Source organism: Cherax quadricarinatus, chromosome 81 (genome assembly GCF_038502225.1).
Source record: "Cherax quadricarinatus isolate ZL_2023a chromosome 81, ASM3850222v1, whole genome shotgun sequence".
NCBI lineage: Eukaryota > Metazoa > Arthropoda > Malacostraca > Decapoda > Parastacidae > Cherax > Cherax quadricarinatus.
The window spans coordinates 9327500-9341023 of NC_091372.1; the positions used below are offsets into that span (position 1 = coordinate 9327500).

Consider the following 13524-nt stretch of genomic DNA (forward strand, 5'->3'; position numbering starts at 1 on the left):
TCCACCCACAGGATGGCTATGGTGGGACTACCACCCACAGGATGGCTATGGTGGGACTTCCACCCACAGGATGGCTATGGTGGGACTACCACCCACAGGATGACTATGATGAGACTTCCACCCACAGGATGGCTATGGTGGGACTACCACCCACAGGATGGCTATGGTGGGACTTCCACCCACAGGATGGCTATGGTGGGACTACCACCCACAGGATGGCAATGGTGAGACTACCACCCATAGGATGACTATGATGAGACTTCCACCCACAGGATGGCTATGGTGGGACTTCCACCCACAGGATGGCTATGGTGGGACTTCCACCCACAGGATGGCTATGGTGGGACTACCACCCACAGGATGGCTATGGTGGGACTACCACCCACAGGATGGCTATGGTGGGACTTCCACCCACAGGATGGCTATGGTGGGACTTCCACCCACAGGATGGCTATGGTGGGACTACCATTGGGGTCCTTATAATATCTTACTTAAACCTTAAAAGTTAAAACAGCTTTTACGAGATTCACGTAGTACTCAGACATTTTAAACTCAACCAATCATATCAATAACAAACTGCAGCTAGCCGGGGATCGAACCCGTGTCGTTTTAGCGGACCTCATGGGAAGACTGAATATTCACGACGCCCTAAACCACACAATCATACAAACAACATAATCCTAGCGAACTCATGCTGTTTGTATGATTGTATGGTCCAGTGGTTCAGGGCGTCGTGAATTTTCGCTCTTCCTACTAGGTGGGCTAAAACAACACGGGTTCGATCCCCCGGCTAGCCGTAGTTTGTTATTCATTAAATACCACTTGTTCGTGGTTACAATAATACATACATATATACATATATACAAGGAATTCGCAAGATCAGGCGAAGTATACACAAACACTGATCTCTGGCTGAAGGAGACTCGAACCTTGGAACAAGGTACGCAGGTAAGCCTTCTCCCTGAAAGCTGGCTGCCTTGGATCAAAGTCTAGCGCAAGCTGGACTCCAAGGTATTGGTCCAGTGTGGTGAGTTTGGTATAGCACTGCGTACCTTGTTCGCAGGTTCGAGTCTCCTTCAGCCAGAGATCAGTGTTTCTGTATATTTCGCCTGATCTTGCGAATTCCTTGCATTGTTAAAATCTCTAGTAAGGCTGATGCATGCAGGGGATGAGATGAAAAGCTGTAAGCCTTCTCCCTGAAAGCTGGGTGCCTTGGATCAAAGTCTAGCGCAAGCTCGACTCCAAGGTATTGGTCCAGTGTGGTGAGTTTGGTACAGCACTGCGTACCTTGTTCCAAGGTTCGTAGGTTCGAGTCTCCTTCAGCCAGAGATCAGTGTTTATATATATATATATATATGTATATATATATATATATATATATATATGTATATATATATAGAGAACAAATGGATTTGTCAGTTAAAAATAGGAGAGGAGAGTTATTAAATGGAGAGTTAGAGGTATTGGGAAGATGGAAGGAATATTTTGAGGAATTGTTAAATGTTGATGAAGATAGGGAAGCTGTGATTTCGTGTATAGGACAAGGAGGAATAACATCTTGTAGGAGTGAGGAAGAGCCAGTTGTGAGTGTGGGGGAAGTTCGTGAGGCAGTAGGTAAAATGAAAGGGGGTAAGGCAGCCGGGATTGATGGGATAAAGATAGAAATGTTAAAAGCAGGTGGGGATATAGTTTTGGAGTGGTTGGTGCAATTATTTAATAAATGTATGGAAGAGGGTAAGGTACCTAGGGATTGGCAGAGAGCATGCATAGTTCCTTTGTATAAAGGCAAAGGGGATAAAAGAGAGTGCAAAAATTATAGGGGGATAAGTCTGTTGAGTGTACCTGGTAAAGTGTATGGTAGAGTTATAATTGAAAGAATTAAGAGTAAGACGGAGAATAGGATAGCAGATGAACAAGGAGGCTTTAGGAAAGGTAGGGGGTGTGTGGACCAGGTGTTTACAGTGAAACATATAAGTGAACAGTATTTAGATAAGGCTAAAGAGGTCTTTGTGGCATTTATGGATTTGGAAAAGGCGTATGACAGGGTGGATAGGGGGGCAATGTGGCAGATGTTGCAAGTGTATGGTGTAGGAGGTAGGTTACTGAAAGCAGTGAAGAGTTTTTACGAGGATAGTGAGGCTCAAGTTAGAGTATGTAGGAAAGAGGGAAATTTTTTCCCAGTAAAAGTAGGCCTTAGACAAGGATGTGTGATGTCACCGTGGTTGTTTAATATATTTATAGATGGGGTTGTAAGAGAAGTAAATGCGAGGGTTTTGGCAAGAGGCGTGGAGTTAAAAGATAAAGAATCACACACAAAGTGGGAGTTGTCACAGCTGCTCTTTGCTGATGACACTGTGCTCTTGGGAGATTCTGAAGAGAAGTTGCAGAGATTGGTGGATGAATTTGGTAGGGTGTGCAAAAGAAGAAAATTAAAGGTGAATACAGGAAAGAGTAAGGTTATGAGGATAACAAAAAGATTAGGTGATGAAAGATTGAATATCAGATTGGAGGGAGAGAGTATGGAGGAGGTGAACGTATTCAGATATTTGGGAGTGGACGTGTCAGCGGATGGGTCTATGAAAGATGAGGTGAATCATAGAATTGATGAGGGAAAAAGAGTGAGTGGTGCACTTAGGAGTCTGTGGAAACAAAGAACTTTGTCCTTGGAGGCAAAGAGGGGAATGTATGAGAGTATAGTTTTACCAACGCTCTTATATGGGTGTGAAGCGTGGGTGATGAATGTTGCAGCGAGGAGAAGGCTGGAGGCAGTGGAGATGTCATGTCTGAGGGCAATGTGTGGTGTGAATATAATGCAGAGAATTCGTAGTTTGGAAGTTAGGAGGAGGTGCGGGATTACCAAAACTGTTGTCCAGAGGGCTGAGGAAGGGTTGTTGAGGTGGTTCGGACATGTAGAGAGAATGGAGCGAAACAGAATGACTTCAAGAGTGTATCAGTCTGTAGTGGAAGGAAGGCGGGGTAGGGGTCGGCCTAGGAAGGGTTGGAGGGAGGGGGTAAAGGAGGTTTTGTGTGCGAGGGGCTTGGACTTCCAGCAGGCATGCGTGAGCGTGTTTGATAGGAGTGAATGGAGACAAATGGTTTTTAATACTTGACGTGCTGTTGGAGTGTGAGCAAAGTAACATTTATGAAGGGATTCAGGGAAACCGGCAGGCCGGACTTGAGTCCTGGAGATGGGAAGTACAGTGCCTGCACTCTGAAGGAGGGGTGTTAATGTTGCAGTTTAAAAACTGTAGTGTAAAGCACCCTTCTGGCAAGACAGTGATGGAGTGAATGATGGTGAAAGTTTTTCTTTTTCGGGCCACCCTGCCTTGGTGGGAATCGGCCGGTGTGATAATAAAAAAAAAAAAAAAAAATATATATATATATGTGTGTGTACTCACCTATTTGTGGTTGCACGGGTCGAGTCATAGCTCCTGGCCCCGCCTCTTCACTGATCGCTACTAGGTTCTCTCCCTGCTAAATGAGCTTTATCAAACCTCTTCTTAAAACTATGTATGGTTCTTGCCTCTACTACGTCACTTGCCAGACTGTTCCACTTCCAGACAACTCTGTGACAAAAGAAATACTTCCTAACATCCCTTTGACTCATCTGAGTCTTCAACTTCCAATTGTGTCCCCTTGCTGCTGTGTCCCATCTCTGGAACATTCTGTCTCTGTCCTCCTTGTCAGTTACTCGCAGTATTTTGTATGTCGTTATCGCGTGTATGTGTGTGTGTGTGTGTGTGTGTGTGTGTGTGTGTGTGTGTGTGTGTGTGTGTGTGTGTGTGTGTGTATGTGTCTGTGTGAATTGGATAAAGTGTAACAGAAACTTCAACATTTTACACAAAGGGCATGTGGAGACTCGAACCCGGGTATTCAGGTTACAAACACTCCACGCTACAAACTCCAAAATGTGAAGCTAAGACTGAATACAGGCTGGACTTAAGTAATGTTAGCATCAGCTACCATCCGCATCCCTGGAGTGTAGGTTTTAACAGAGTTCTTCGCTCCACCTCAACACGAATCACAGCGTAGCTCTTGTTCCCTTTTGCTGTCAGTGAATCGGTGAAACTGTAATGTAAATTATTTTTTTACTTGAGGGTTTTGTGGAGACCAGCGCCGTCTTACTGGTGCTTATACAAAAAAAAGGCACAATACTGTGGCTGGAATAACACAAATAACGAGCACATGGGAGAGAGGAGGTTATGATGACATTCCGGTGCTCTTGTAAATGGTCCAAGTCGGACAGAAATGTTGTCATAAGCTTCTCTCTCTCCTGTAATTTGTATATTACTGGTATTGTCGTTGTCTGTGGAGGGAACGAGGCAGCAACGACCGCTGGCTTGCTGGTATTGTTGTTGACTCCGGAGGGAACGAGGCAGCAACGACTGCTGGCTTGCTGGTGTTGTTGTTGACTCTGGAGGGAACGAGGTAACAACGACCGCTGGCTTGCTGGTGTTGTTGTTGACTCTGGAGGGAACGAGGTAGCAACGACCGCTGGCTTGCTGGTGTTGTTGTTGACTCTGGAGGGAACGAGGTAGCAACGACCGCTGGCTTGCTGGTGTTGTTGTTGACTCTGGAGGGAACGAGGCAGCAACGACCGCTGGCTTGCTAGTGTTGTTGTTGATTCTGGAGGGAACGAGGTAGCAACGACCGCTGGCTTGCTGGTGTTGTTGTTGACTCTGGAGGGAACGAGGTAGCAACGACCGCTGGCTTGCTAGTGTTGTTGTTGACTCTGGAGGGAACGAGGCAGCAACGACCGCTGGCTTGCTGGTGTTGTTGTTGACTCTGGAGGGAACGAGGCAGCAACGACCGCTGGCTTGCTGGTGTTGTTGTTGACTCTGGAGGGAACTAGGCAGCAGCTGCCACTGGCTTGCTGATGCAGAACTCAGCCATCTGGTCGAACAAGTACCTGGAATGCATTCAGAAAGTAATTACATTCCTTGATCCTGGGCCAAGAGAACTGGATCCTCAGTGTTACTCAATACGAACTCTGGTGACACAGTGACCGTCTCAGAGAGAATCTTCATCATTTTTTGTCTGCCCGATACGTAGGACTACACTTCGTCAGAATATGAGAAATCAGGAGTGTCTTTTAAATATAATAGAGGTGCTGTCATCGTTACCCAAAAAAGCCACATCATTACGTTTATTGGAAAGAACTAAATCCAAACCTATACAAAAATCTAAACCAAATCTTTCCAAATGCGAACCTCTCCGAGTTTTCCTGGCTGGATCTTCCGAAGTATCCTCTTCACTTATTTTTATGTTTGTTACGATAAAAGGTTAAATGTATACTTACGCTAATGTTAGTAATATGATGACCAGTTCACGGACGCTTTTGGTCAATTATCCAAGGTCTTTCGCTGGCCTACCAGTCCTCAGTTACTGAGACGATCTGTAAACTGATTTTAGGTAGGTAGTGTTCCGGTGATGTGGATCTACTGGCCAAAGTTCTTGTCAGAGCATTATGATCAGTTTCTTATGACAAGGCCTCAAATATGGGTACTAGCTCCATTAAGCCGCTCAGCCTATAACTAACACAAGCGCCAGAATAATTTTTTTACCTTCGTTTATGCAGATGCTGTCTTGCCAAAAGTGAACACAAACTATATTTCAGATGGTCCTCCGAACTACAACATTCCCACGAATCTTTCAGAGTGCAGGTACTGTACTTCCCACCGTCAGAACTGTAACACAACCCATCCTTCAGAGTGCAGGTACTGTACTTCCCACCTTCAGAACTGTAACATCACTACCCATCCTTCGGAGTGCAGGTACTGTACTTCCTACCTCCAGGACTCAAACCCGGTTAACCAGTGCCCCTGAAACCCCTCTATAAATGTTACTTTGCTTACACTCCAGCAGTCACTGTGATCGAGCACCCTCACAAATGCCTACTGGATGCTCAAGCCCCTACAACTTAAAACCTCTCCTTTTACATTTCTTCCGACAACTATTTGATTACCACCTGCTGGAGAAAGCCCAGCTACGAGGAGACCGCCGGGGGGGTCAACGCCCCAGCAGCCAGGTCTGTGACCCATCAATTAGATATTGTGGGTCAAATAATATCGCAGCTCCTGTGAAGCTTACGACACCTTCCTGATGGAGGACTGACCTTCCTGACGGAGAGTTGCATGACCCGAAAGTTGTCTGATTACACAGCTTCAGAATGAAGGGCTGTAATCTCGCCCTGCACGATGCCTGCGCTGCCACACCCACCTCAGTCAACACTCACTTCAGTTACATTCCTAGGGGAAGCGCTTAACCAACAGGGATCGGCCAGCATCTTGGGGAATAGAGCAAGGAGGTTCGATCAAAGGAGAAGGGAGGCGGGAGGGTATGAATCCAATTCCTTAGATCATGAACCCCCCTCGTCAGCATTACGTAACCTCCCCTGAAACGTTTCTCTCACCATATTGCTTTCTCAATAAAGATACCCAAGTGTTGTACATGTATCTATCTTACATATCTATTTTGCATACCTGCAACATTTTTTTACAAAAAAGGTTTAAGTAAATCGATTTTTAAATGCGTTTCAAAAATCTCCGACCATAATTAAATCCCACTGAAAAAGGCCTTTATCGCACATACTGTTAAACTCTGGATAAATTCTTTCAATCTCTTATGAAAATAAATTCACTTATATAGAGGAGCTTAATAAGACAGCAAACTGAGCACCAAAATACAAAATAATACTTTGGAACGAATCTAATAACCAATTAACATACTGTCGTGTCTTAATGTAACCTTCAAGGCTCTTAAAAAATATACAGTGGACCCCCGCATAACGATTACCTCCGAATGCGACCAATTATGTAAGTGTATTTATGTAAGTGCGTTTGTGCGTGTATGTTTGGGGGTCTAAAATAGACTAATCTACTTCACAATATTCCTTATGGGAATAAATTCGGTCAGTACTGGCACCTGAACATACTTCTGGAGTGAAAAAATATCGTTAACCGGGGGTCCACGTATTGATACAGCTGAGAAAAAAATTGTCTAAGTTGAAGTAGCGAGTTACAAGACGGAGAGAGACAGTAAGACTGGCAGGTACTATCTGGAAGTGACGTAACTGCCTTGGCACTGGTGAAGGGCTCTTTAGCCCTTCACCAGTGCCAAAGGAGTACCAAGGAAGAAGAGAGTGGCTCCAGAGCGGCTCTCCTCTTCCTTGGATCAAATATGGACCCATTTTGTTGATATGAGATTTCTCAAATCTCAAACTCTTTAGAAGCTTACCCGTCAACGAAAGCTACACAATATATATACATATATACATATATATGTATATATATATATATATATATATATATATATATATATATATATATATATATATATATATATATATATATATATATATAATTGTAACCACGAACGAGTGGTATTCATCAGAAACAACACTGCTACTAGTCAAGGACTCGAACCCATGCTGATTTGGCCCGCCTCATGGTGAGCGAAAACACATGATGCTCTAACCCACAGAACCACGCAATCCTACGCAATCCGAGGACATACATATGTCCTCGGATCACAGTAAAACACCTAGCTCTGCTGGGTGCGTGATTCTTGTAGGATTTGGTGGTCCTGGGGGTTAAAGCGTCATGTGGTATTCGCTCACCATGAGGGGGACCAAAACAACATGGGTTCGAGTCCTTGGCTAGTCGCAGTGTTGTTACTGATCAATACCACTTGTTCGTGGTTACAATATATATATATATATATATATATATATATATATATATATATATATATATATATAACAGATCTACAGTTGTATCAATCACTACATAAATGCACTATAAGATTCTCTAGCGTAATGAGTGAAGCTATATATCAGCGCGATACATGACACTTCTTTGAATTAGAGATGTTTCGCCCACTAGGGAATTTATCAGTTCATAAATTCCTTATTGACAAATAACTCCATCTGGGTAGAAAAAAAATTTAGACGACTGATAAACAAGCCGCGAATATTTTTAATGGCCGAAAAGAAACGGAAATATTTATGTCAATATACTTGAAGAACCACATTCCCCCAAAAGGTCTTTAGAAGCTTTCTAACATGCCGAAATCCTTCTGTGCTAATGCATTACAGCATAATTATTAAATATGTGAGAAAAACTTGTCCCTGGTTGAGAGGTGTGGTCAGGATCGGCTGGTATATATCTTACAGCAACTGGGGTACAGCATCATTCGTTCCTCGTCGTATCCCAAACACCTCTCAACATGAGCACTAAGGTTGGTGGTGTTAGTAGATAATGAACAATGGTTATAAATGGCCATACTTTTTTTAAGGGGTGGACCGGTAAGACAGCGGAAGGCATCAATCTGATGACTAAAAGCTCCAAAGGCGGGTCATCATCTGACCAAGACCGCGTCAGGAAACACTTGTCTTGTTTCCTGACGAACTTTACCTAACCTAACCAAGGTTGGTTGGTTGGTTATGGGGTTTAAAGTCTTGCTATTACCGTGGGTCATTAACACTGGTTGGTTGGTTAATGAGGGTTATTAAGACCGGTGGGTTGGTTAATGAGGCTTGAAGCCTATCTATCACACGAGGGTCATTAAGGCTGAGTGATTGGTTAAACAGGGTTTAAAACCTATGGGGTTTAAAGTCTTTATGTTACATAACGGCCATTAAAGCTGGTTACCTTTGATATATATCTTTGAAGAGTTTCGAGAGTTTCTCTAGTCTCTGAGCCCGGCCATGGGCCAGGCTCATTCTCGTTGGTTGGTCAATAAAATTTAAGCTCTGAGGATGAGGGTGATCTGTTCACCACCAGCCAATAATAATAACCCAAATAAGGATTAAGGTAACCTTTCAGTGTGTATCATCACAAACTCTTTTCTACATCAATAATGTGGCTAAAATAATACCTGGCTAGAATTACATTGTTCTAGAATTATATATGTCAAGACAGTAACTGCATTTGCTGTGTTATATTCGGTTAGGATTATGTTTATTTGGAATTATAATAACTTACTATGATCATTTGTCTAGAATTTTGTATGTCTAATAATAATATTTTACTGGGAAATTAATACTAATTCTCAAGTATTGCACAGATATTGGAAATTCTATGTTAAATTTCTGTTAAAATATCCACTGATGAAATTGGTAACTTACAAGGGGAAAATTTAGCGGCTGGAAAAATGGGAGGTAATGGGATTAGATCAGAGGAAGAGGTAAATAAACTCCATTTCTTAGGATTATGAGGTCTTCAAGGCACCCTTGTACAGGATCAACACTATGTTACAGATTCTGATTCTTCTGGGAGTGGCAGCCTTGGTAGCAGCAGACAGCAGAAGCAGAGAAACCTTTGCTTATGCAGCTCCACGAGTAAGTACTTATTAAAACCTACAATTTTTGGAAATGCTCAGTTTATTTTCAGTGTGTGTTTTATCTAAGAACTCTTCATTGTTTCCATGTGGGATGAAAATCCATCATTAGCTGGTGATGTGATCTGTAATTACACTTCCTTGCAGTGTTCCTCTTTCTCAGCATTTGACTGAATCCACTGCTGCTACTACTACTACCACTGCTACTACTACCACTGCTACTACTACTACTACCACCTCTACCACTACTTCTCTTCTTCCTTTCCTACTACCTCTCTTGTCCCGTCCCTGTCTGCTGGCCTATATACACTCCCGCCTTCTCTCGTTTCTGTTAGTGTGACTTTGTAAATGGTCCAAGTCGGACCTAAACGTCATCGTAAGCTCCTGTCTTCTATGTTCGGGTTATTTGTGTATTGTTCCAGTCACGGTATTGTGCCATTTTTGTGATTTATAAGTGAAGCATCGTCCCTCGTCAGGAGACCGATAAGCCAGAGGACCTCAGTCACACCATGTCATATAAAAAATCGCATATATCTCCTGACAAATGAAATGCTCCAGATTGAAACAGATTTAGCAGATAACATTCATTGTGCATTTAAGATTTAATATGAGACTTTTATCGATTTTTTCTTTTTGTAATTTTTAGGCTTTTTCTGCCGAATCGTTTGAGTCTGGTGAGGCTAAGTACGACTTTGAGTGGTCCGTAAGAGACGATTCCTCCAGCAACGACTTCGCCCACCAGGAGGCTCGCAATGAGGATGACACCAAGGGGTCGTACACCGTACAGCTCCCCGATGGTCGTCTACAGACTGTGACTTACTACGTGGACGGTGACTCAGGCTACGTGGCCGAGGTGACTTACCAGGGAGAAGCTCGCTACCCTGACTCTGATGAGTCCAGGGAGTACGCACCACCCAGGCCCCGATACTTAACTCCCGACTCCAATGAGTCAAAGTAAACTCCATCGTGTACCTCCCTCGCAAACTCCACTACTTCCTAAATACCTGTAATTCATAGACCTGTAAATATTATAGTTTAACGAATGTATTTATATATAAATTATCCAATATAGCAAATTAATGTGCAATAATAAAAATTAAACATTTATAACAGTTTTAATTTATATCTGTTCCTCCAGCCAATTTTAATAAAAATATATTATGTAAATAAGTGATTTCAACACAAAAGTATATAGTGAGCCAGAATAATTAAGAGAGTTGTGAATTCACACAATAATTATATTTTGAAAAGATATTACAAGTTATATTTTTGTAACTACAAGTACGTGACTATAAACGGGTAGTTAAATAGTTGATCATTCATTCATACACACATGCGTAGCTTTAAGAAGAGGTGCGACAAGGCTCATGAAGCCTGGAGAGAGTGGACCTAGTAGTGGCCAGAGAAGAGGCGGGGCCAGGTGAGTACAAATAGATGAGTGCACACACGCAATGAATCGACCCCTGGAACCACAATTAGGCGAGTACACACACACACACACACACACACACACACACACACACACACACACACACACACACACACACACACAGAAAGAGGCACTAAACTATAGACCTGTGTCATTGACGTGTATAGTATGTAAAATTATGGAGAAGATTATCAGGAGGAGAGTGGTGGAGCACCTGGAACGGAACAGGAGTATAAATGTCAACCAGCACGGATTCACGGAAGGCAAATCCTGTGTCACAAACCTTCTGGAGTTTTATGATAAAATAACAGAAGTAAGACAAGAGAGAGAGGGGTGGGTTGATTGCATCTTCTTGGACTGCAAGAAGGCCTTTGACACAGTTCCTCACAAGAGATTAGTGCAGAAGCTAGAGCATCAGGCGCATATAACAGGAAGGGCACTGCAATGGATCAGAGAATACCTGACAGGGAGGCAACAACGAGTCATGGTACGTAATGATGTATCACAGTGGGCACCTGTGACGAGCGGGGTCCCACAGGGGTCGGTCCTAGGACCAGTGCTATTTTTGGTATATGTGAACGACATGACGGAAGGGTTAGACTCAGAAGTGTCCCTGTTTGCAGATGATGTGAAGTTAATGAGGAGAATTAAATCTGATGAGGACCAGGCAGGACTTCAAAGAGACCTGGACAGACTGGACACCTGGTCCAGCAAATGGCTTCTCGAATTTAATCCTGCCAAATGCAAAGTCATGAAGATAGGGGAAGGGCACAGAAGACCACAGACAGAGTATAGGCTAGGTGCCCAAAGACTGCAAACCTCACTCAAGGAGAAAGATCTTGGGGTGAGTATAACACCGAGCATGTCTCCGGAAGGACACATCAATCAGATAACTGCTGCAGCATATGGGCGCCTGGCAAACCTGAGAACAGCATTCCGATACCTTAGTAAGGAATCATTCAAGACACTGTACACCGTGTATGTCAGGCCCATACTGGAGTATGCAGCACCTGTTTGGAACCCGCACTTGATAAAGCACGTCAAGAAACTAGAGAAAGTACAAAGGTTTGCGACAAGGTTAGTTCCAGAGCTAAGGGGAATGTCCTATGAAGAAAGATTAAGGGAAATCGGCCTGACGACACTGGAGGACAGGAGGGTCAGGGGAGGCATGATAACGACATATAAAATACTGCGTGGAATAGACAAGGTGGACAAAGACAGGATGTTCCAGGGAGGGGACACAGAAACAAGAGGCCACAATTGGAAGTTGAAGACACAAATGAGTCAGAGAGATAGTAGGAAGTATTTCTTCAGTCATAGAGTTGTAAGGCAGTGGAATAGCCTAGAAAACGACGTAGTGGAGGCAGGAACCATACACAGTTTTAAGACGAGGTTTGATAAAGCTCATGGAGCGGGGAGAGAGAGGGCCTAGTAGCAATCGGTGAAGAGGCGGGGCCAGGAGCTAGGACTCGACCCCTGCAACCACAAATAGGTGAGTACAAATAGGTGAGTACACACACGCACGCACACACACACACACACACACACACACACACACACACACACACACACACACACACACACACACACACACACACACACACACACACACACACACACACATACACACACATACACACACACACACACACATACACACACACACACACACACACATACACACACACACAAACACACACACTCATACACAAACTCATACACACACACACACAAACACAAACACACTCATACACATACACACGCACGCACGCACACACACACACACACACACACACACACACACACACACACACACACACACACACACACACACACACACATACACACACACACACACACACACACACACACATACACACACACACACACAAACACACACACTCATACACAAACTCATACACACACACACACACACACAAACACAAACACACTATCCTGAGGAAAGACAGACTCATACACAAACTCATACACACACACACACACACAAACACAAACACACAATCCTGAGGAAAGGCAGAGGGAACAGGGGGGGTGGAGGAGTGGCATTGCTGATCAAAAATCGCTGGAATTTTGATGAGCTGGAGAGAGGAGACAGCGGAGAAGAAAGTGATTACATAGAGGGAACACTTCACTCTGGAGGTCCCAAGGTGGTAATAGCAGTGATGTATAACCCACCACAGAACAGCAGGAGGCCAAGGCAAGAGTACGACGAGAGCAATAGAGCGATGGTTGACACACTGGCTAGAGTGGCCAGAAGAGCTCATGCATGCAGGGCAAAGCTCCTGATCATGGGCGACTTTAACCACAAGGAGATCGATTGGGAGAACTTGGACCCACATGGGGGCCAAGATACATGGAGGGCTAAGATGATGGAGGTGGTACTGGAAAACTTCATGTGCCAACACGTAAGGGACAGTACAAGAGAGAGAGAGAGGATGAACCAGCAAGGCTGGACTTAGTATTCACCTTGAGTAGTGCAGATATCGAGGACATCACATATGAAAGACCCCTTGGGGCCAGTGACCATGTGGTTTTAAGCTTCGAATACACAGTAGAGCTACAAGTGGAGGGAGAAGCAGGAAGGCCAGGACGAATGAAGCCAAACTACAAGAAAGGGGACTACACAGGAATGAGGAACTACCCGAACGGGGTTCAGTGGGACAGAGAACTGGCAGGGAAGCCAGTTAATGAGATGATGGAATATGTAGCAACAAAATGCAAGGAGGCTGAGGAGA

The 13524-nt window shown here is 43.9% G+C and overlaps 1 protein-coding gene across 1 annotated transcript; it reads left to right on the top strand.

Annotated features, from left to right (window-relative positions):
- Positions 1 to 8194: 8194 nt before the first annotated feature.
- On the top strand, positions 8195 to 10419 carry LOC128699718 (cuticle protein 8-like). The gene is made up of 3 exons (XM_053792459.2): positions 8195 to 8238; positions 9260 to 9340; positions 9986 to 10419. Exons 1-3 carry the CDS (start codon positions 8227 to 8229, stop codon positions 10295 to 10297), a joined length of 405 nt encoding a protein of 134 aa, XP_053648434.2. The 5' UTR covers positions 8195 to 8226; the 3' UTR covers positions 10298 to 10419.
- Positions 10420 to 13524: the final 3105 nt, after the last annotated feature.